The sequence below is a fragment of the Ostrea edulis genome, chromosome 1 (assembly GCF_947568905.1).
Source record: "Ostrea edulis chromosome 1, xbOstEdul1.1, whole genome shotgun sequence".
Classification (NCBI taxonomy): domain Eukaryota; kingdom Metazoa; phylum Mollusca; class Bivalvia; order Ostreida; family Ostreidae; genus Ostrea; species Ostrea edulis.
In genome coordinates this window covers 9,546,491-9,572,160 of record NC_079164.1, presented here as the reverse complement: position 1 = coordinate 9,572,160, position 25,670 = coordinate 9,546,491, and the positions used below count along the sequence as shown (strand labels likewise).

The 25,670-nt window shown below is 37.5% G+C and overlaps 1 protein-coding gene across 1 annotated transcript; it reads left to right on the top strand.

Annotated features, from left to right (window-relative positions):
* Window positions 1-7,025: 7,025 nt before the first annotated feature.
* On the top strand, window positions 7,026-9,758 carry LOC125664165 (uncharacterized). Its single transcript, XM_056152611.1, has one exon. It carries the CDS (start codon window positions 7,026-7,028, stop codon window positions 8,691-8,693), a length of 1,668 nt encoding a protein of 555 aa, XP_056008586.1. The 3' UTR covers window positions 8,694-9,758.
* The last annotated feature ends 15,912 nt before the right edge of the window (window positions 9,759-25,670 follow it).

Sequence of the window (25,670 nt, the reverse complement as noted above, 5' to 3'; positions counted from 1 at the left end):
TAAGATTGAGGCACCTTACACATTCGCCTTGACATGAACCTTGTACAGGGGATTTTGCGGTGGCTGATACCCAGTCAAAGAACCAAGACACCCTCTGTTATTCAATTTTAATTTCTTTTGAAATTCAGATCTAATCATTATTATAATTCAAAGTCAAGGGGAAAACACTTGTAATTATCTGAATAACTAAATCCTTTAAAGAATCCTAGATACACATAAAAGTGTCCTTATATAGTGTAGATTCAAGTTTGTTCAAATCATAACCCTTGGGGTGGGGGACACAATAGGAAATAAGTTTTACATGGGGAAACACATAGGAAACATCTTTAAAATCTTCACAATAACATCTCTAGGTAGTGCTTAGAAAAGCTCCTGGAATTAACAGATTGTATAGGGCTTGAAACATGTCTACTATGTAGTCATCTGCACTATTTTCTTTCATTTTTAATAAGGCGAAATTAATGAATTGGAAAAAAATGTAAGTTCTCCCATTGAAAGTGAGTCAAAGCATCAAAAGATTTTATCATTTATTTCTCCGAGAGTGGAAGAAATTGTTGCTTCTTTTATTGTAAACAAGAGACCACGATTTACCCTAACACCGGATGGGCCGCCTTAAATCCGCCACTGTATATATATATATATATATATCTGTGTCAAAGAATGAGATCTGACGTTTATTTCTACGACAGGATATTTTATGGATTAAGATGCAGATCTCTTATTAGCATATTGTTGCAAGGGTTTGGCAGGTAGATATTACTACCTGGCTTATGGTTCACAAGTCATTTATTTCGTGCTAAAAAGAATAACGATGATGACAGCTGTACCTATGGGACAAGGCCCTAATCATGCTAACATCAAAATGTCGTATGGGTACTTCTTATAGATTGTCAGGTCTGGGTATAAAGGTAAAAAAAAAATTCTTTGTCAAAATCGAATTTCAATGATAACAAAACTGCTCAAAATTTGTGAACCACAGTCAACCTGACCAAAAACTCTCGACATTCTAACTGAATAAAGCTCGCTCTACAGCCAATGAAATAGCAAGACTGTAATGAAGTTCTTTTTGGATTTTGTGTAGGCAATAGAGAAAATGATAAATCGTAAAATGAATAAAAAAAAAAATTTAGCAATAAGATAAGAAATATAAAGATGTTTGAAAAACAAAGAAATCACACTTTCACATACACACACCCATACTTTCTCACCGAGAAAGAAAATATAAATTGGTATGATAAACCTGGCAATATTGACAATCAATATAACGTATAACTGTCAAGACAATTCAATAGTCAATACAACAAATATGTCATTCCAGACTGAAAATGGAACTGGTAATGTATTACAAAATGGTTCAAATAGTAGCAAATTCCGCTAACTACAGAAAAAGTTAAACAATAACAAATTACGTTTTGTAAATACAAAATTTCTCAAATTCCTTTTTGATAAAATGTTAATTTACTGAAACTCAATATGAAAGTTTGGCTACTCAGCACAATTCAATTTTGCGCCACGTCACACTTGGCACAACCAGACCTCCATACAGCGCGAACAACCCCTCCGCTTCCAGTCCCGGAATCACAGGTCTCTCACTGAACAACGATACTGGGTAATGCCGACTTCAAAATAATTGCCGAATCCACCACGTGGAACACCCATGTACAGCTCGGTCTCACGTGTTCCGATTCCCACGCCTAGCACCTTCTGAAACGCCGAGAGTACTGCCTGATATGGCCCAGATAGCTTCTTAAACCCCTCTGCACGGCCGGCTGGAGAAAACCAATGTCGACACAGTAAAATGTTTGTCTCCCTGGCTACCCATTACCCAGACTAACTTCTGGAATTCGCCAAGAAAAGACCCCTGCTGGAGAGCATGAAAACGTGGCCGCACGCTTGACAAACAGCCGCTACTCTGACTGACCAAACCGGTATACTAAAAATAGCTTCGACCAACACTCACATTGCGGAAACATCTTACAAGCATAAACAACTATTTGCAGACAACACCACAAAAACTAACTAAAATGATAATTAACTTCATCTCAAAGACCTTTGAACTTTTTTACACTAAAGATCTGACGCCGTTTCATCAAACATCGTAACTAGTTGCATAAGTTTAGTTTGGCGTAACTTTCTGACTAGACAAGGTCCCTATAAATATTTTACGCAAGTCCTTTTCGTCAAATGACGTAACTTTAGATTTTACGTAAGTTTTCTACTAACTAGTAGAAACGCTATGTCAGGTCGAATCCTTACCAGGGGCGGATCCAGGGTTTGCGGTTACGGGGATTGCCACTTTATGAGGTATGGGTCCAGGGCGAAGTCCTGATGGGGGCCCAGGGGGCAAAGCCCCTGGAAGCTCCTGGATTTTACAGATTTTATATGTCTCCTATTTATAGTCATTTGTACTATTTTCTATCATTTTTAATAAGGTGAAATTAATAAAATGACGCAAATTTTAAGGTTTTTTGGAAAAAATCAAATTTTCCCAATAAAGTAATTCAAGAAGATAAAAGATTTTGCCATTTATTTCTCCGGGAGTGAAAGAAATTATTGCTTCTTTTAACGTTTAGTACATTTTTCTAAACAAGATATCACGATTTACCTAAATTTGCAAATTTTAGGGGGGCGCCCCCTTAAATCCGCCACTGCTTACGTAAGTGCCTACGTAAGCAAAAATCAGGGCCGATTATTTGTATATAAGAAATTCTTACTGAAGAGTTTGCGTTGTGGTCGATTTTTTTTAAACTGGACGCTTTTAGACTTCTATACAACAATATGCCTAGATATGTAAGGTTAACTTCCCTAATAACTGGTAAATGGCTTACCATTACTGTGCGATTATTTTCCACTGTAAGTGTCTATCTGTACATGTTTGATGAATGTACAGTGTGCTTCTCAAATCCCTGTGTAAGGTATCCCACCGTAAAGGGAACATTCACTTTGTTGTAATATGTATTTCATTAAAAAAAAATCTTCAAAACTTCCGCTCTGATCAACTTGGAAGCATCGTTGCAAACCACGGGTTATTGTTTCGTTCTATTTCACTATTATGATTGTGAATTAGAATGAAACAATAATCCATGGTTTGCGAAATTGTTCAAAAAACTATTCCATCTTTTACAATTAGGCTCATAAAATCTTTTCTTGCGGTAGCAGGCATAATAAAGCAATAGAATTGAAAGAGGTACATGTGAGTGCAAGGAGCGATAACTCTGAGTAGAGACGACCAGTCGAAAACTGCTGCAGTGTAGTATATTTGTTTTTAGTTTAAAATCAAATGAACAGACCTATGAGAATAAGTTTAGATTTGATATCGGCATCCTTTCCGATTGAATATAATAGAATTGACAGATAAGTAGTATTTTCATCTCTACCATTTTCTACCGATTCGTGAGGTTGATTTGTCGACACAGACAATGTCGCTATTCAACTTTGGTTTCCCGGGCGGAGGTAAGGGCACCATCAAAGAAATCAAAAGACAGAGCACGTTATAATACAGGCTCGCAAAGAAAGCTAGAGTTATGCTAACACGTGTAATCCCGGATGAATAGAGGCTATTGTTAAACGAATGAAATAAAAGTCCAACAATGGGAATGGACAAGTTATTTTAACACGATACACCTGTTTAATTCTGAAAATCATCCCATATTTCATTTTCTGCAGATACATGCATTCTTATCATCCTGGCACAGGGGCTAAGCCCGTTTTGGGCCCGAACTCTGTGATACCATAAATATAGATTTATGGTATCACAGAGTTCGGGCCCAGAACAGGCTTAGCCCCTGTGCATCCTGGTGACAATTGTTTCATAGTCATTAATCAACATAGAATCCCCCCTCCCTAATATAAAACTGTCGAAGTAACAATCGCTATTCTTCCCGATGTTTCCCCAACAACCGCAGTCCCACGTCATTGTCACGATATTTCATCGACCGGAATTTTTTCCCCTCTCATGTAGAAGCTTTTATATTGAAGATAATAATCAATGAAATTTGTTATTATTGCTATAAAGAGGTACATGTTTTAAATAAAAGTTACAAAAAAGAATCAAATATGAGCTGTTAAAATGTTATAGTTTAATGAAATAGATATACGCTCATTAATATTACGATATCCATAAAATATTGGATTTCTTTTTTTTTTTTTTTTTTTTTTTTTGAGAAGTTGAAGTTGGGTTTACACGCTGACAACTTTGAATTGCATATAGTAAATACAGTATGCTTCCCAAAAGACTTTAACGATGACCAATGTCATATCTTAAAAGTCGACTAAAAGATATACAGTTAAAATATCTGAAAAGTAAATTAGATGCACTGAATGAATAAAAGTAATTTAATTTTCCCGTTTATTTAAATTCGAAATTTAAAAAAAATACCATTAACTTCTTCCCAACTTCACTATTTCAGATGTTAGATAGTGGTAAATAACAGCAAAGACTTGAGATGTCTAAATCAATTTTGATATACCAATACACGACTTGAATAATTTCCTTTAAAAAAACAACAACATAAGATGATGATTGTGATACACAAGAACCTTCTCAAAATTAAAAAAAAAATAAATCCCTGGGTCTAGATAAGCAAGAGAATTCTAGTAATAGAACAGGAAACGGATACATAGCTAAAATGTAAGAAGGGGGAAGGAGCGTACTGTCATTTAGGGGGAAATTCTATACTGGGACGGTATTTCCTAAGAGAGGGGATTGGGCCCGGGTTAATTCTTCCTAGGAGGAGGAAATTCTATGCCAGGCCCATCTTTCCGGGAAGAATGTCTATCCCGGGCCCGTTTTTCCGGGGGGGGGGGGTTCTATTTTACAACACCGGAATCAGACGATTTGGACCAACACTCCTTTAGATCCACCCCTTATAATGTGTAAAACAAACTAATAAGAAACACTTCCTGCGAATTTGCGGATTCTTTGTCCAAATATCTAATCAATGTTCATTTCCAAATTGTTATTTTTACGCCTTTATGAAACTCTTAATTAAAAATTTCACAGGGAGGTAAGAAACGAATTTTTATAAACAATAAAAAGCTTTCAAATTCAACGTAAATAAACTCCGATATACAGATTTCCGGTCATCAGTCACAGGGATGTAGCTTTATTGCTCTGTGGTTATTTATATTAATCAGTAACTCTTTGGTATATTCCCTTTATATCCTAGAGAGCTACAGTTTCTGCACTAGTCCAAGCACATGATACTTCCGGGTAGTAACGGGCGGTCACACCCCCTCCTTTTGACAATGAAAGGTGTTTCGTTATTTACAACATGTAAAGTTTTAACAGATGGTATCCCCAATTCTTTTATAGAAATAGTATAAAGCTAATATGGGCCAGTGAAAAATCAATTTCAAACCCCGATGGATCAATACACCCCCCCCCCCTTCTCTATTTCTTAAGGATTTAAAATTTTCGCTTGAAGTACCCCTTCGCTATTAGTATCTATTTTTTATTTTGCTTTCGCTTATCAACAAATTTAAGAAATTCTCAGACTATCCTCCCCTTCCCTTTCCGAATGGTGTTATGAACCTGCTTAAGTACCACGCACGATTTAATTATCAGATAGACTTTTCTCCAAGCAGGGTTCACTAATTTCCCATGGCCAATGCGCAGTTCGGTACGACTATAAACCATACCACAATTTTTATACAGTGTATGTCAATGTTTCAGAGGATGGCTGTCTTCGCCGAATATGTATATTACCCCATGCCTCTATTGTTTTATAATACCTTCATAAAACGAATAACTGAGCATCATTTAATCCCTAAATCAATCTGTGTTCTAATTCACCGGTTCTAGAGAACATAAAACTCAAACACGTAACACACAATTAGCTCGCATGCGCGAGTGAAACAGAATTTTAATCAGACACGCTGTATTTACATAAAATATCTGGAGGTTCATTATTCCAGTCAACTCAATCTACAACAAAAACAAAAAATATTGTTACATCACAAATTCTATATATTTACTAGCGTTATTTACTGATACAAATCGTTAATACAGTTTCAGATTTGTGGCACTTTCGGCAATCTCTCATATAGGCAACGAAACTTTGGATCCGTAATTCTACCTACATGTACGAGAAAAAAAACAACAAAAAACCGCATGTGTAAAGCAGAATCATCCTTGCCTGATCACCTGTAAAAACGTAAAACAGAATATCCTTGCCTAATCACCTGTAAAAACCTAAAGCAGAATATCCTTGCCTAATCACCTGTAAAAACGTAAAACAGAATATCCTTGCCTAATCACCTGTAAAAACCTAAAGCAGAATATCCTTACCCGATCACCTGTAAAAACGTAAAGCAGAATATCCTTACCCGATCACCTGTAAAAACGAAACAATCCGCGATTTCCCCATAGAATGCACAGGGTAAAGGGACGTTGCATTTTAGTGTACATACAAGGGGAATAAGGGGGGGGGGGGGGGGGGGGACTGTCTTCCTTTTCAATGTCTTTTAAAAAAATTCCCTCTCATATTTTATGATTAAATTGATTCTTTGGATGCCAATAGTCCCCTTGAAATTGTTGTATTTGTTTTAAATCGGTAAAATCAATATGCAGGGTTTAATATTGCTGGCAAATAAGTAAACTGGGTCAATATGAACTTTAAATCTAGATAGCCTATACAAACTGACGCCGCGCATTGAATTCACAGGACTAAACCTGTATATGGAAGGTCGAAATATCGGGGAGGCCATATTGGATTTACGGGTGTGACAAACACTGCAGTACCGTAAAATTGTTAAAACTGAATAAGATAGTTTTTTAAACGATCAAAATATAATTAATGTGAAAGATCTGCTTTCACTGATCATAATGTATGCAGTTTTGATGAAGGAGGGGTTGTATCTTTGGTATGTATTACTCATCATGTTTTCATTGTATTTAAGAACATTTGATTTAATGACTAGTTTTAATATCACGGTCTAATTATAACTTGTAAATTGTTTAATATCATGTTTAATTTTTCTATTTTATCTTTTAACAGTGAACTTGTGTGACTCAGATACCAGAAATGCTGCACCCCCGGCGCAGTGCCCAGACCGTCCTACTGTGTGACCTCTGTGAAACTGTCGACCTACAGAGTCACTGTGAACTTTGTAATGTACACTTATGTAAGGCCTGTGTTGGGGAACACCTTTCTGATTTATCTAAAAAACACAATGTCGTGTCCTTTTTACACAGGAAGTCTACTCCTAACTACCCAAAATGTCCGACACACGCAGATAAACATAGCGAACTTTACTGTGAGGAATGTGACGTTCCTGTCTGTTCTACCTGTGTCTCAAAAAAACATAGAGGGCACAATTTATGTGATGTTCTGGAAAAATTCAGTTCTAAAACGGAAAGTTTACAAAAAGATTTAGAGGAGCTAGAGAGCAGAATTTGTCCCCGATATGAAGAAATGGCGTCCGGTGTCCAAACTGAGAAATCCGAGTTAGAAACGAATTACGGGAAACTGACAACAGCTGCCGACCAACAAGGAGAAGCCTTACACCGGGAGGTCACTGCCATTGTCAACCAGCGGAAATCCGACATCCAGGAGATGAAAAATAAACATATGGCTGCCTTAGATAAAAACACAGATGAAATTACACAGAGAATTACAGAACTTAGAAAGATCATTGAGGACCTGAAGAAAATACTGAACACCAAGGACGTCTCTCTAACGTCTACTTACAAATCTAGGAATGGCGAGTTCCGACAATTACCTCCTAAAGTCCGAGTCACATTACCGAGTTTATCTCCTCAGAAAATAAACACAGAAAAGCTCCGTGAAATGTTTGGTTCTCTGTCGCCATTATCCATTAACACAGAACAAGGCGACACAATGAAGTCAGCAGAAGCTGTATCGTCTCCTCCAGTCAAACCACTGCTTGATGAGCCGCGCGTCACCGCCACCATAGACACTGGGTATGATACAAACGAACTATTCAGTGTTAGCTGTCTGAGTGAAGATCAAGTCTGGACATGCGGGGATAACGAAACCATGAAGCTGCTCAACCTCCAGAGTAAACTACTGACATCAATACAAACCAAGTCAGGGAACAAACCAACAGACATAGCAGTGACACGGGACGGAGATCTTGTTTATACTGACGAGTATAAACACACTATAAACTTAATAAAGAATAAAAAGATACAGACCGTGATCACACTACAGGGGTGGAGATCTCGCAATGTCTGCTGTACCGCGGCTAACGATCTCCTGGTTACCATGGACAGTGATGATGGAGAACCATCCAAAGTCGTGCGTTACTCCGGCTCCACAGAGAAACAAAGCATTCAGTTTGATGATCAGGGTCGTCCTCTCTACTCATCTGGTGGTTTCTATAAATACCTTAGTGAGAACAAGAACCTGGATATCTGTGTGGCTGACCGTGGAGCTAGTGCAGTAGTGGTGGTCAATCAGTCAGGAAAACTCCGATTTAGATACACTGGTCATCCCTCTAATACCAAGCAATCATTTAATCCATTCGGCATCACTACAGACAGCCAGAGTCACATCCTGACAGCAGACTGTTGGAATCACCGTATCCACATCCTAGATCAGGACGGACAGTTCCTCCGTTACATTCAATGTGATTTATGCACTCCATGGGGTTTATGTGTGGACATCAGAGACAACCTCTTTGTGGCTGAGCGGTTCACTGCTAAAGTGAAGAAAATCCAATATCTATAAAAACAGTGTTAATTACACATCTCTACAGTGTTAATTACATCTACCATCACAGTGTTAATTACATCTACCAACTCAGTGTTAATTACACATCTCTGTGGATTTCAGTGTTAATTACAGCTGTGTGGATTACAAGTGTTAATTACATCTACAAAATCTGTCAATTACATCTCTAAACAGTGTTAATTACAGCTGTGTGTTAATTACAGCTGTGTGTTAATTACAGCAGAGTTTGTGATGTGTAACTAACCTGTGTATTGACACAGTAGATTTGTGGTGGTTTATTTGTGTCTGAACGTTATTCAGTTTGTGAATTATGTCTTTTATTGTTTTATCATGTTTTATTGTATATATAATAGATAAACATTATTCTGTGTGCTAATTATGTCTTTTATTGTTTGATCATGTTTTATTGTATATATAATAGATAAACATTATTCTGTGTGTTAATGATGACTTTTATTGTTTTATCATGTTTTATTGTATATATAATAGATAAACATTATTCTGTGTGTTAATGATGTCTCTTATTGTTTAATCATGTTTTATTGTATATATAATAGATAAACATTATTCTGTGTGTTAATGATGACTTTTATTGTTTTATCATGTTTTATTGTATATATAATAGATAAACATTATTCTGTGTGTTAATGATGTCTCTTATTGTTTAATCATGTTTTATTGTATATATAATAGATAAACATTATTCTGTGTGTTAATTATGTCTTTTATTGTTTTATCATGTTTTATTGTATATATAATAGATAAACATTATTCTGTGTGTTAATTATGTCTTTTATTAATTATTTTATCATGTTTTATTGTATATATATAATAGAAAAACATTATTCTGTGTATTAATGATGTCTTTTATTGTTTTATCATGTTGCATTGTATATATAATAAATAAACATTATTCTGTGTGTTAATTATGTCTTTTATTGTTTTATCATGTTTGATTGTATATATAATAAATAAACATTATTCTGTGTGTTAATTATGTCTTTTATTGTTTGATCATGTTTTATTGTATATATAATGAATAAACTTTATTCTGTGTGTTAATTGTGTCTTTTATTAATTGTTTGATCATGTTTTATTGTATATACATGTATAATAAACATTACTCTGTAAATTATCTCTTTATTTTCAATCACTAGGGCTAAGCCCATTTTGGGCCCGAACTCTGTGATATCATAAATATAGAAAGGGGTCTAACTCTGACAAAGATAAAAAAAACTAACCACTCCAAGTAGCGCTTGAAGCTAACTTTTTATGTCACCAGTCCAGCCGGACTGATGGGGTATAATTTCAACCAGTTCGCAGAAAAATTTACCAGTCCAACAGTTTTCCAGAAATAATTAAAAATACATGTATTTCGTTAATGTTATTAAAATAAAATTTAACTCAATATTCCTCAGACAATATTGTAACACTTAAATGTGGGACTTATTTTTACGAACCAGATTCGTCTAATATTTACAGATCGAAGAATGCCAAATGTGTGTATAAAATTTCATAAGTATATTTTCCAAAATGATGCTTTAGAAAATTAACCAGTCCCATCGGACTGATTAAAACAAATGTATGTCAGTCCGCCAGACTTTTAACCAGTCACAGACTAATGGGCATATGTTAATTTCGAGCCCTGACTTGCTTCAAATGCCCTAAATACTCGATAGACTTACAATCTCAAATACCTTAAAACTGATCAAAACATTATTCTTGTGATATTGCACCAAGAGAAGGATATTGAACATTATTTTTTGGCTTTTTTAATTTTTTGTTTTTGTTTATTCTATTTCATTTAGATTATTATTACCAATTTTCCCCTTCTTTAAAGTCTGACATTTCGGGTATTTAGTGTTTTCATTAAAATGCCAGATCTTGTCAACAGTTGATGGTCCTGAGGAAAAATAAGTCATGTAACGTCTACACGAAGAACATTATTAAAGTATGAGGAAGTAAGTAGCGTATAATTGTTGTGAAATTTTAATTGACAGGTCCGAAATCTTTCACACTAGTCGGAATTTCGCTGCTGTCATAGGCGAGAAACAACTCTGTGACCTGGACCGGTCAATGTCCTAGTAAAAATAAACAAGTGAAATCGAGAGAATGATGACGTATATTTTTGTTATCTCAAGAATCTGTGACTTGAAATTTGGCATGCAAATAGTTAAAACATTAATCTATGCAAGGAAAACGACAAATTACGCATAGCGTACCTAGTTTAAGATTTTTTTTAGACATTTGAAGCAAGTGGTTAGGTTTTTTTTTAACTTGGTCAGAGTTAGACCCCTTTCTATATTTATGGTATCACAGAGTTCAGGCCCAAAATGGGCTTAGCCCCTGTGGTTTCAATATGTATACTATTACATAGATAACCATGATTTAGAGCAGAGTCTTACATTATTACTGTCAGAGTACTTACTTAGTTTTGTAGTACTGTAACAGAAGAGTTAATGGCCCCAGTGTCCATTCTTCATCATAGATCTTCAGACTCAGGGTCACAATCTTCTGTTCATCATCAATACCATCACAGCTTGTATCGAAATATTCCTACAACATCAACACAGATAAATAGAAATCATCCCAAACTGAATTGTAAAGAATTGTCTACATTTAAGAATTTACTCATATTATTTGGTCAACTTTTTTGTGTTTTACGTCCCCGTTTAAGAATGTTCACTAATATTGAGACGTCAGCAGCTGTAGGTTTAGACCTATGCTTAGCACCCAGGGTTGTAGAAATTATTCAGCGTGCCAACACCAGCCCTGACACGAGAACACCATTGTTAAGACCTTTGAAATGTCAAGCATTTGCGAAAGATGCAATTACTACCTATCTTTAAATCTTAGGTTTGACTCAGCTACGGAACAAGCGGGGTTCAAACTCACAATCTAACAGTTACAAAGTGAACGTTCTACCACTGAGCTACCGCAACCAGTTATAGAGACTAAAATTAGTTTATGGTGACAATGCATTCTATATATTGTTTTGTTCTTTTCCACCACACTCAACAATTTTTCAGTTATCTGGTGGCGCCTAATTTTTCTTGGTGAATGAGAGAACCCAGATACAATGTACCTGGTAAGAGATGACCAACCTTCCGAAAGTAAACTGGGAAACTTTCTCACTGGCACGAGCGGGATTTGAACCCGCTCCGACCAGAGGTGAGAGGCCATGTGATTTAGAGAGTGATGCTCTAACCACTCAGACTAATGATCGCCAAAATCATATGAATTGAATGAAATATATTTTTGGACAGTTTTTTCTATTTTCTATTTCTGAGTTATGAATAATCTACAGGAATTAACTAGATGCTGTCATAAGACAGAAATACTTGCACACAAGTGTTTGCCTTTAAATATAATCTACTATAGTATACCCTATACATTCTTGCTGCATTTGTCAAGATGCATTCTGTTGGGGAGTAATTCTGGGGTCATCCCAAATCCATTTCATAATTATTGAAATATATTTTAAACACTTGAGGTTCTGACCACTACACCAAACATGTATATAGCATATTCCTGCTGCACATGTGAAGATGCATTGAGTATTCTGATGGGCAAATACCCCGGGGTCATCCCAACCCCCGTCATTTTTGGGTTTTTCATATATTTTTTAGATGGTTGAGATGACAGCCTTTAAAGCAAATATATACTTGTTGCACATAACATAATACAATGACCATCAGGATTTTGTTCATTTTACTACCCCATTTTTCCCTCAAGGTGAAAAGAAAATTCCGAAAACTTATTGCACACTGCTTTCAGTTAGAGTTCTGGGAATCAGGATTTTCTGTAAAAAAAAACTTACGATTTTTGACCCCAAGGTGAAAATTAAAATTCTGAAACATTATTGCACATCTATAGGACACCATCAATTATCTTCAAAATGATGATTTTCTGATCGTAAACTGTAAGATGGGTTATGAGAACCCGGGGGGGGGGGGGGGGGGTTGTTGTTGAAAAAACATCGGGTTTTTTTCACCCCCAATTTGGTCAAAGGATGAAAATGACATATCCAAAAACTTCTTGCTCATCTACAGGACATCATCAATCATCTTACAAAATATGATATGGCTACTGCATAAAACGTAAGAGGAGTTCTGGAAATTAAGATTTGGTAGAAAAATGTCAGGTTTTCTTTACTCGCATTTTGCCCTCGGGACAAAATTGAAAGTTTCGAAACCTTACTGTACATCTACAGGACACCACCTATCATATTCCAAAAGATTAGTTGTACTTTTAATAATAAAAGAGAGTTTGAGGAAGAAGAAAGTGTGACAGACAGACAGACCAGGGTAACAATAATACACCCGAACTTTCTTTAGAAAATGTGGGTATAATAATTCAACAAAGAGCAAAGTCAACTCATATAATTGAAAACTAAAGGTGTCCTATTATTCTAGCAAGAGGCCCTTGGCCCTTAATGGTCACCTGAGTATCATAGCCCATACAGGGAGTATCATATTTGCAGTTAAGTCTCAATATGGAGTCCTTTGTGTACATGTTTATGATCTTTCAAAGTATGTGCACAATTCCTAATATTCATTTACAGAAGAATAAAGTTGGAAGTTTAAAAAATATAAATCTTTTTGACATCCTCAACCCCCTCCAAACAAAAACCCTGACCCATGAATTTCACAATTTAAAAAGAGGATACTACGGACATCATAACCATGCATTTAACTTATCTCACATGACTGTGAAAGTAGAAAAGAAAAAATAATTCTTTATACATTTTTATTATGTGGCCATACTGGCTCTGCCCAAGAGCCTGAACCTCTGACCCATGAGCCATGAATTTTACAATTCTGGTAGATAGCTTCATAGACATCATAATCCTGCATTATATTTCTCAAAAATATATATGGCAAGGACTTGAACCCTGACCCAGGAGCCATGAATTTCACAATTCAGGTAGAGAGCTTCATAGACATAATAATCCTGCATTATATTTCTCAAAAATATATGGCACTAGAGAAGATTTTCTAAGATTTAATACATGTTCAGTATATGATCATACTGGCCCCACCCTAGGCCCCTCACCCAGTGTTTTCCCTAAGAACCGGCCGCCGGCCAAATTGACCGTTTCAAACGATTTTCTGGCCGGTTCAAATATAAAAAATCAAAAAATAATATGTTGTCAATTTCAGTGATGTTGATTTACATGATCGATCTTTGCAAAGAATGTATGCGGTAGCAATTGGTTGGCTATAAATATCTTTCATATTTCTTCCTTGTTTATGTTTTTATCGAGAGCTTTTTGAAACGGCGATTTTGATTGGACGATATTTTAAACTCTCACCTTGCGCGTGAGAAGCACATGGCAGTGAAAAATAATGAAGCGTCGAACGAAAACATTACATGATTTCTTCCAGTCAAAACATCGCAATTCAGTGTTTTCCCTAAGAACCGGCCGCCGGCCAAATTGACCGTTTCAAACGATTTTCTGGCCGGTTCAAATATAAAAAATCAAAAAATAATATGTTGTCAATTTCAGTGATGTTGATTTACACGATCGATCTTTGCAAAGAATGTATGCGGTAGCAATTGGTTGGCTATAAATATCTTTCATATTTCTTCCTTGTTTATGTTTTTATCGAGAGCTTTTTGAAACGGCGATTTTGATTGGACGATATTTTAAACTCTCACCTTGCGCGTGAGAAACACATGGCAGTGAAAAATAATGAAGCGTCGAACGAATACATTACATGATTTCTTCCAGTCAAAACATCGCAAAGGTGTGTATTTAACACCACTGTGACTAATTTGTCTGAGGTAAAAATGTTCAACCCTTTGGTATATATTTAAAAATGTAGGTTAAAAAGTGGCATATGAACAAGGGTCATTTTGCCCCCTGAAATGCCTCAGAATGCAGGATTTTGCGTCTAATTTTCCAAAATTTCCATACCCCCCCCCCCCCCCCTGGCCTGTTACAATTCTAAATGGGCCTGTTCAAATGAAATGAATGGAAAACACTGCTCACCCCTCATCCTAGGCCCTTAACCCCTCACCCTAGACCCTGAACCCCCCACCCTAAGGCCTGAACCCCCCACCCTAAGGCCTGAACCCCTCACCCTAGGCCCTGAACCCCCCACCCTAAAGCCTGAACCCCTCACCCTAGGCTGATGAATTTCACAATTTAAGTAGAGGATTTCAAAGACATCATAAGCATGCATTTAGTTTTCCTCCTACATGTGTGGAAATAGAGAAGATGATTTTTGAAAATTTGGCTTGTTTTGTGTGCATATTTTGCCCCGCCCATAAGGCTCCCGGGGAGGTATTGTCATAAATTTCACAATCTATATTCCTTTCATCCTAGAGATCTTCAAACCAAAAATGGTAATGATTGGCCTGATATTTTTCAAACAGAAGTTAAGAAGAGGCCCAAGGGCTACATCTCTCACCTGAGTCACTTGGCTCATATTTAAAGATTTTCTCTATATATTTGTATGCAAACCTTTGATCCCTGCCCCTTGTGACCCCATCCTCCCCTGGGGGCCATGATTTGAACTGAAATATGTCAGAAAGCTTTCATGTAAATATCAGCTTTTCTGGCTCAGTGTTTCTTGTGAAGAAGATTTTTAAAGATTTTCCTTATATATTTTTATGTAAAACTTTGATCCCCTATTGTAGCCCCATCCAAAACCCCAGGGGCCATGATTTGAACAAACTTTAATCTGCACTGTATAAGGACGCTTTCATGAAAAAATCAGCTTTTCTGTCTCAGTGGTTCTTGAGAAGAAGATTTTTAAGGATTTTTTATCCTGTATATAGTATGTAAAACTTTGATCCCCTATTGTGGCCCCATCCAACCCCCAGGGGCCATGATTTGAACAAACTTGAATCTGCACTTTATCAGAAAACTTTCATGTAAATTTCAGGTTTTCTGGTCCAGTGGTTTTTAGAAAGAAGATTTTTCCTATATATTTGCATGTAAAACTTTGATTCCCTATTGTGGCCCCATCCCACCTCCTAGGACCATGATTTGAACAAACTTGAATCTGCATTATGTCAGGAAGCTTTCATGTAAATCTCAGCTTTTCTGGCTCAGTGGTTCTTGAGAAGAAGATTTTTCCTATATATTTGTATGTAAAACTTTGATCCCCTATTGTGGTCCCATCATGCCCCCAGAGGCCATGATTTGAACAAACTTGAATCTGCACTATATAAGGAAGTTTTCATGTAAATCTCAGCTTTTCTGTCTCAGTGGTTCTTGAGAAGATTTTTCCTCTATATTTGTATGTAAAACTTTGATCCCCTATTGTGGCCCCATCCAACCCCCGGGGGCCATGATTTGAACAAACTTGAATCTGCACTATATAAGGAAGTTTTCATGTAAATCTCAGCTTTCCTGGCTCAGTGGTTCTTAAGAAGAAGATTTTTAAAGATTTATCCTATATATTAGTATGTAAAACTTTGATCTCCTATTGTGGCCCCATCCAACCCTCGGGGGCCATGATTTAAACAAACTTGAATCTGTGCTATGTCAGGAAGCTTTCATGAAAATTTCAGCTTTTCTGGCCCAGTGGTTCTTGAGAAGATTTTTAAATGACCCCAACCTATTCTTGCATTTTTGTGATTATCTCCCCTTTGAAAGGAACATGGCCCTTTATTTGAACAAACTTGAAAGCTCTTCACCCAAGGATGCCTTGTGGCAAGCTTGGTTGAAATCGGCCCAGTGGTTCTTGAGAAGAGGATGAAAATGTGAAAACTTTACGACGACAACAAAAAACAACGGACAAATTTTGATCAGAAAAGCTCACTTGAGGTGAGCTAAAAATGTAAATTTCTTATCGGATGACACATGATGACAGACAAAGAGCGATGGCAATAGGTCACTTGAGTGACTCAGATGACCTAATTAAATATAAACCACCTGCTTGTGGGACTAACCAATTACTTAGCTGATCCACACCGTTCATTAGTGATTTAATACTTGGTCGAAAGAGCAGGGCATTGCTATGGTCCATACGGTTCATCAGTGATTTGGCATTTGGTTGAATGGGCAGGGGTTGCTATGAATCAGTTGGAAGTACAGCAGACTGGCCTTAGTGTGAGTCCTGGGATTTGAGAAGAACTACAACTTCAATCACCTTACACTTTTACTTTGTTCTTCATGCAGTCCAGTTTGATCATAATCCTTCAGATCTATCAATACAAAATGTTCACATATCATAATTATAAGATCAAATCAGCAAAGGTTTCTTGTAATGTAAAAATTTGGGATACAAGATTTTTAAAAAAGACGCATGTTTTTGGAAGATGATGGACTTGAGCAAATATTATTCTCAGACATATTGAATTTAATCATCATTGAGTTCTGATCACTGACAAAGAAACACCTTAAATAATCGTTTTTTCTTTGTTATGTATCGTTACATTGTATTCCAGCGTTTATTTATTAACAACCTGCTGTCTTTTTACCAACACAGCTTTTACTACCATCTCTATTGATAACAATACACAGACGTCCTCAGCTGGAGACAGTCATTAAGTCCTACTGCACAGGAAGGGGAGGGGGACACCCAGCCAGTCATTAGGTCCTCCTGCACGGTGTTCGACACCCAGCCACAGTCAGTCTCCTCTATACAACTTCTAGGTCCCAGGATCATGACTGTAATGCTGTTGTGATCTTGAATCTACAAAGAATGAGGATGCTGCAAATCAGTTTGACAAAATTTGGACTGTGGTTTTAGAGAAAATGATTTTTTAAGTTATTTTCCTATATATTCAGATGTAAAACAAACACTTCCCCACTCTGAAACAGTAGACCATGCTTTGAAGTTTGAGCATAAATCTACACTATGTGGAGGTACTTTCTCATCAGTCTTGTTGATTTTGAGTAAACTTTTCCTGTATTATATTCCTTTGTAAAATTTAAACAAGATGTGTTTGTAAAACACAAATGCCCCCCGGTAATGGCCAATTCCAAAGATGGCGAATGTCACAAGGACAAATATCTTGGTACTAGTAGAAAGATCTTGTCACAAGAAATGCTAATGTGCAATATGAAAGCTCTAATATAAATTTACCATATAAAAGTTATGACCAATGTCAAATTTTTTAAAAGTAGGTCAAACTCGGGTACCTGTAAAGTGCGAAACGAAATCTACTGAAACGAAACGAAATCTACCGAAACGAAACAAAACCTACAGAAAGGAAATCGGTTCGTTTCTGTAGATTTCATTTCATTTTGCACTTTACAGGTACCCGGTCAAACTCCAAGGCCAAGGTCACAGGGTCAAACATTTTGGTTCGCAAGGAAAGATCTTGTCACAAGAAATACTCATGTGAAATATCAAAGCTCTAGCACTTACTTTTCAAAAGTTATTAGCAAGGTAAAAGTTTTCAAAAGGTGGTCAAACTCTAAGGTCAAGGTCACAAATGTTGGTACCCATGAAAAGGTCTAGTCGCAAGAATTACTCATATTAAAAGCTCTAGCACTTACTGTTCAAAATAATTGGCAAGATTAATGTTTTCAAAATGAAGGTCAAACTCCAAGGTCAAGGTCACAGGGTAAAAAATGTTGGTACCCACGGAAAGGTCTTGTCACAAGGAATACTCATGTGAAATATCAAAGCTATAGCACTTACTGTTCAAAGTTATTAGCAAGGTTAAAGTTTCAGACAGAATGACAGAATTTATACAGAATGACAGACAGGATTAAACAATATGCCCCCCAATCCTCGCTCTCGGGGGCATAAAAACCTTGGGTTTATGGTTCAAACTGAAATTGTATTAAATACAAAAGTTGTATCCCAATTATCTCAACCTGGAAGGGGGCATGGCCCCTTTATTTGAAGGAATGAACCTGAATCTCCCGCATTTAAAATAATGTGTGTCACAGGTCATGGAAATTAGCCTTGAATAAGAAAACCCCATTTAGGCCAAGTTCGAAATGCAAAACATCCTAATCTCCAGGGTCATGATTTGAAGAAATTGAAATCTGCACGAGATCTATCTCAGGATGCATGCATATTAATTTAATTAATCATGGTCTTACTCTTTGGAAAGTGATATTCAAATATTGGTTCCTTTTGTTTTCATTTTTAAAACTGTGAATCCCTATTGTGACCTCACCATGTTCCATAAAATAAACAAGAGGTCCATGGACCACATTGCTCACCAGAATCACTTTGGCTCATATTTAAAGATTTTCCCTATATATTCGCATGTAAAACTTTCATCCCAATTGTGGCCCCAACCTACTCCCGGGGGCCATGATTTTTACAAAATTGAATCTGCACTATGTCATGAAGCTTTCATGTAAATGTAAACTTTTCTGGCAAGTGATTTTTCATCAGAAGATTTTTAATGACTTTCCCTATATATTTGTAAGTAAAATTTTGATCCCCTCTGTGGCCCCATCTTACCCCCTGGGGCCATGATTTTTACATGCAAACTTCAATCTGCACTATGTCAGGAAGCTTTTGTGCAAACATAAACTTCTTTAGCCCAATGGTTCTTAAGGAGAAAATTTTCAGAGTTTTTTCCTATTTATTTAGTTATCAAAACTTTGATCTCCTTTTGTGGCTCCATCCTAAGCTCAGGGGTCATGGGTTTAACAAACTTGAATCTGCACTATGTCAGGACGCTTTCATGTAAATTTCAGCTCTTCTGGTCTAGTGGTTGTTGAGAGGAAGATTTTACCTACATATTAGGATGTAAAAATTTGATCCCCTAGTGTGGCCTCATCTTACCCCCGGGGGTCATGATTTTAACAAACTTGAATCTGCACTATGTCAGAAAGCTTTCATATTTTCCTGGCCCAGTAGATTTTGAGAAGATTTTCCCTAGATATATTTGTATGTAAAACTTTGATCCCCTATTGTCATTTCATCTTACACCCTGGGGCCATGATTTTCACGAACTTGAATCTGCATTATATAAGGAAGCTGTCATGTAAATTTCAGTTCTCCTAACCCAGTGGTTTTTGAAAAGAAGATTTCAAAGATTTCTCCTATACATTTTTATGTTAAATTTGGATCCCCTTTTGTGGCCCCATCCAACCCCCTGGGGCCATGATTTTAATAAACTTGAGTCTATGTTAGAAAGCTTTTATGTAAAATTCAGCTCTTCTGGCCCAGTGGTTCTTGAGAAGTAGACTTTTAAATGACCCCAAACTATTTTTGCATTTTTGTGATTATCTCCCCTTTGAAGGGGGCATGGCCCTTTGAACAAACTTGAAAGCCCTTCACCCAAGGATGCTTTTGGCCAAGTTTGGTTATAATTGGTCCAGTGGTTCTAGAGAGGAAGTCGAAACTGTAAAAAGTATACAGATGGACGGACAAACGACGGACAACAGGCGATCAGAAAAGTTCACTTGAGCTTTCAGCTCAGGTGAGCTAAAAAAAAAAAATAAAATGTACACAATCTTAAAACTTTGCACACAAATTTTTTTTATCTTTTCCAGCCCAGTGATTGTTGAGAAGACAATTTTTAAAAGACCGCACCACATTTCTACCTTTTCTTGATTATCTGCCCTAGAAATTTAAACAGTTTCGAAATTCTTTACCCAAGGATGTTCTGTGCCAAATTCAGCTGAAATTGACTCAGTGGTTCTGGAAGAAGCAGAAAAGTGTTGTTAACAGAAACACACACAGATTAATTACAGAGAATGGGTGATCAGAAAAGCCTACTTAATCTTATAGTTCAGGTGAGCTAAAACATTCTGCTAGTTGAATACCTAGAAGAATATTATCTAAAAGTAAATTAACATTGTTTGTGCTGCTGGGGGCCTATTTCCCTGACTGTGATAATGCCGGATTTGTCTGTATTAAACTGGTGGAATTTCAGTCACTAAATTGGTGAGATACATCACCTGCAAATCAACAATAGTGACACTAGAATTGAGACAAGAATTATCCTAGGCACCTGATCCCACCTCTGGCATGTCCAGGAGTCCGAGTTTAAATTACCCAGATCTTAATTCTGCATTTCTTATAGGAGTTATGAGATTGATCACTGTTCGTTATCATCACCTTTTATAGAAGTTATGAGATTGATCACACTTGGTTATCTTCACCTTTTCAACAACAGAGTGACTTACGAATTTTTATAAAACGTTTATTTTAGGTAATTTTTCGGATTGATGGTATAGGCTCGATTACAAATATCTTATAAAAAGATGATTTATGAAAAAAAAGTTGAAAAGGCCTGGGGGTCTATATCACAGGGGAGGGGAGGAGGGGAGGGGAGGGGAGGGGAGGGGGGGGTTCTGTCCTCAAGCACCTGTGATGCCCATCAAAATTATGCACCCAGTTTGTGTGCTAACAGTGAAGATTTACATCCGACATTTTAATTTAATCTATCTGATTTCCTTCCCTGGAGGTTTTTAAATGTACATGTATGAGATTCACAGCATTGGTAGAGGCAGCCTTGTCCTACATTTGGTGAAAACAAAATCAGCACAAAATATGGAACATTGCAAAATAAATTCAATCAACCGTTCTCTTGAACCACAGGAGTCGTCAATTTTATCAATAAAGTAGAAATATATGAGAAATGGGCATAAATACTACATGTACCATTGAGCTTCGCGAGCGTAGCGAGCGAAGCTTCGCTCGCGAACCTCAGTGGTAGTATTTATGCCCATTTCTCATATATTTCTACTTTATCACAGGTGCTTGGGTCATAATACAGGAATACACACATCTAACCTTATACATATGTAACATATGTATAAGGTTAGATGTGTGTATTCCTATATTATGACCCAAGTGTGTACTTAATTGATAAAATTGCTGACTCCTGTGCTTGTTTGCTTCCAGAGTTACCGTGCATATTCAACTCTTGCTATTATTCTTATTGAAGGTTATTCAATTTATGTTCAGTAGATACAAAATACTGAAAAATTACGATTAGTACCTTACAATCACTAGCTTAGTACGCCCCTTATAGATACTTCAAATTAAGCGCGGCGATTCTAAATAAGCGTCCATTTTTACTGGAGATGCCTGTGTCGTCTGATTAATCAAGAAAGACAACTTTATATTTGTTGTGACGTAGTAGCATGTAGAAACTGCAGGAGTTGCATAGACTCTATATATATTCTTGAAACATCATTTAATAAACAAAGATAATACAGGGGCAATTTAAATTCAAAATCTCGACCCATTGAATAAGTTAAACCCAAATGCAACATTAGGAAAACTACATACGAAAAATGTCACTTTAAATATTTAGTTTTTTCTAATTCTATATAGGGCTATGTATGCCTATTTCAATCGAAATATTTCACTTTTAGGGATTCAATGTATAATGACCATATCTCATATCTAATAAATGGATGGTGGAATATTTGTAATCATGGTATCATTTTGAAGGATTCAACAAATAAAAATAACCCACCATAGGAATTTTCAAAATTAGGCACAGTGCAAACACGGACCCCTGGACACACCAGAGGTTTTTCAAAGTGTAGGGATAGTTGGAAGAGAAATGGTCTTCTACAATATTGTTGACAAGCAGAAAAAAGGAATTTAAAATTTTCTCTTGAAGTAAAATTGCCCAAACTTCTTACAGGGGCGGATCCAGGAATTGCGGTTACGGGGGATGCCACTTTATGAGGCAGTGGGGTCTGGGGCCCCAGTGGGTCTAGGGCAAAGCCGTGGTGGGAGGTCAGGGGGCGAAGCCCCCGGAAGCTCCGAGATTTTATTTTATAAGGCTTGAAATATGTCTCCTATTTAGTCATTTGTACTATTTTCTATCATTTCTAATAAGGTGAAATTAATAAAATGACGCAAATTTTAAGGGTTTCTGGAACAAAATTAAGTTCTCCTTATAAAGTAATGCAAGAAATCAAAAGATTTTGTCATTTATTTCTCCGGGAGTGGGAGAAATTATTGCTTCTTTTAACGTTTAGTACATTTTTCTGAACAAGATACCCCGATTTATACTTTACATGTAACTTTGAAATTTTTAGGGGGGGGGGCGATTGCGCCCCCCCCCCCCATTAAATCCGCCACTGTCTTACTCCTATAAATTGGAGCGAGGGGGCTTCGTTTGTTCTTCAATCCATCAGTTCATTCATTATTACATTTTTACCATTCATTACTATCACCAAAGAGAATGGGATATGGGGGCCAATCCGCCAATTAATCTTATTTCACATGTGAAATTAACTTAGTTTGTGTATGAAAATAATAATTTTTGAAAATGAACGTTGTCAAAAAAGTGAAGGATCAGCATCCTGGTTCCACGTGCTTGATACGTCGGTAGTAGTATAAGGCGTCCCGATAGGGGGTTCAACTGAGTGCACTTTTTATGCAAATGAGGTCAAGTAAGGGTGTTTTTGATTGGTCAAGCGGTGTCGGGGTCAACGGAGTGCACTAGGACGGGGTCAACCCCAGCAGGGGTTGTAGAGCGGGTGAATAGGCTGGCCTATGGCCGCTGGTCTATGATGCGGTACTTTCGCTTTGAGTTCCTGGAATGAGTTCCTGCTATTTTTCTGAAAATCCAGTGAAATCCTGTGTATTAAATCTAAAAGAATAACAGTGTATTAAATCTAAAAGAATAACACAAGGTTTTAAGTTGACATGTTTATTAAAGAACAATAGTACAATCCCCAGAGCTGGCACGGTCCCTAGTTTTACCCAGCGCTGTCTACAGGTAATATATATAAAGCGGCGCGCGGTGCATTGGGTGTCACTTTCGACATCATGTCAGACAAGTTACCTACTGGACTTCCACGGAGTTATATTGAACAGCGATTGAGATTTTTGAATGATCAGCTGAACAGACAACGGCAGCGTGAATTACAACTCCGCAGAGAGAATCAACGACGACTACAGTATTTACAGCGGGGAGGGGGAAAAAAGAAACTCATTTCGGATTATTACAAAATTCAACTGGAACGAGGACGTCAATCACGGAAATTTAAAGTCAAGGAAAATGTCTACAATGTTGCTTTCAAACCTATTCCAGAGAAAGAAAATACAGCCTTCATTCGTCGGCTCTTCCGGGATATGTTAAAAAATGTGAAACAGGAAATGCAGTGCAATCCCAATGATTATCTACGTTTAAATATTCGGCACCCGTCTCTGGATTCAGCTATTTGGTACGAATTTACGCAGTCCAATCAGCTCAACGAGGACAAAATTCTGAACAAAATAGAATCCGTCCAGCAATCTAAAAAGGAATTCCTAATCACCGACGGGGCAGTGCAGATGGATTTTTTCCATGTCAAATATCCACAAGGCAGCGGGTGCACTAAGAAAAAACATCTACACGTGGATAAGGAAAAATTCAAAACCTCCAAGAGAGCGATCGTTCGCATTCAAAATCCTGAGGATTCTCTCTGCTTGTCCCGGGCTATTGTGGTAGCACGTCTACACAGCCAGAAATCAAACGACCCGGCATGGGAAACGAAATGGTTACGCATGAGAAAAGGGGATAAAGATTCTCTCGATCAGAAACGAGAAGCGATAGCCTTGATGGAACAAGCTGGGTGTGTTATGAACCAGCCGTGTGGGCCACGTGAATGGGAGCAATTACAGCACGCGCTCGCCCCACAGTATCGATTGAAAATATTTCAATTCAAAACGAATACAACTCGTTTACGACTGGAACCTATTTACAAAGGACCGGGGTACGGGACTTGTTTGAATATCCTGCTGGATAACGAGCATTACGATGCCATTGTGTCTATGCCTGGAGTGACGGAAAACGGATACTATTGCGATTATTGCGATGTTGGTTACAGTCACATTGAAGATCATCGGACCGTCTGTCCTCATCGATGCTCATTTTGTTTAGCCGATACCCCCTGTACCCCGGACGGGACTCAGACGAATTGCCCTCATTGTAAGGGATTTTTCAGAAATGCAGCTTGTTACCAGAACCATTTAAAACCCTACAGCAGTAATACAACGACCACGGTCTGCAGTTTAATGGGGCGTTGTAACCAGTGTCAGAAATGGATGTCCAAGAAATTATTAAAACGCCACGCGTGTGGGGGTCAAACCGAATGCCGCATCTGTCACAAAGTCGTCACCATGCCTCATCACTGCTTTGTACAGACGAAACCCAAACCTAAGAAAGAAAAAGAAGAAGAAGAGGAGTTGAAAATATACATTTATTACGATTTCGAATGCAGTCAGGAAAACGGTATTCACATTCCCAATTTATGCGTGGCAGAACGTGTGTGTCAACATTGCGACAGTGTGGATATCGACAAGCCCTGTTCTCATTGTGAAGGATTCGGATCACAACGCCGCTTCCTATTTCAAGGACCCGACACGTTAAAACAGTTTATGGAATGGCTCTTACAGAGCGAGACCGATGAGCAAGGCCATGTGGAACTCAAACACGATGAAGCCACCATCATTGCCCACAATTTCAAAGGATACGATGGGCAGTTTATTTTGAATTACCTGGTTCACACGGCGTGTATCAAACCCACCGTCATCCTGAACGGCAGTAAAATCTTATCCATGCAAGTCTTGGGGTTGAGATTCATCGATTCTTACAACTTTCTACCCTTTGCTCTTGCCAAGATGCCCTCTGCTTTCGGATTAACGGAATTGAAAAAAGGATATTTCCCGCACTTTTTCAACACGACAGAGAACCAGCAGTATGTGGGTCCTTACCCGGCCGCTCATTTCTACAATCCTGACGATATGTCCACCGCCAATCGTGAAGCCTTCTATACTTGGTACCATCAACAAGAGGGCAAAGTCTTTGATTTCCAGAAAGAATTCTTAGCTTACTGCATCTCGGATGTGGATATTTTACGCCGGTGTTGTGCCCATTTCAAGTCCACCCTGTTTGATCTGGTGGAAGTAGACCCCTTTCAAGAATCCATCACGTTTGCCAGCACGGCTAATTTAGCCTACCGACGAGGATTCATGGTTGAAAATACCATCGCCATCATTCCCAATATGGGCTACCGGCCAGCACGACGATATTCAGCTAAAGCTTGTCGATGGTTCGCCTGGCTAGAACATCAACATCACTGCATAC

Excerpts from the sequence above, each read along its gene's own strand:
- LOC125664165 (XM_056152611.1), top strand. The coding sequence starts at position 7,026 with ATGCTGCACCCCCGGCGCAGTGCCCAGACCGTCCTACTGTGTGACCTC.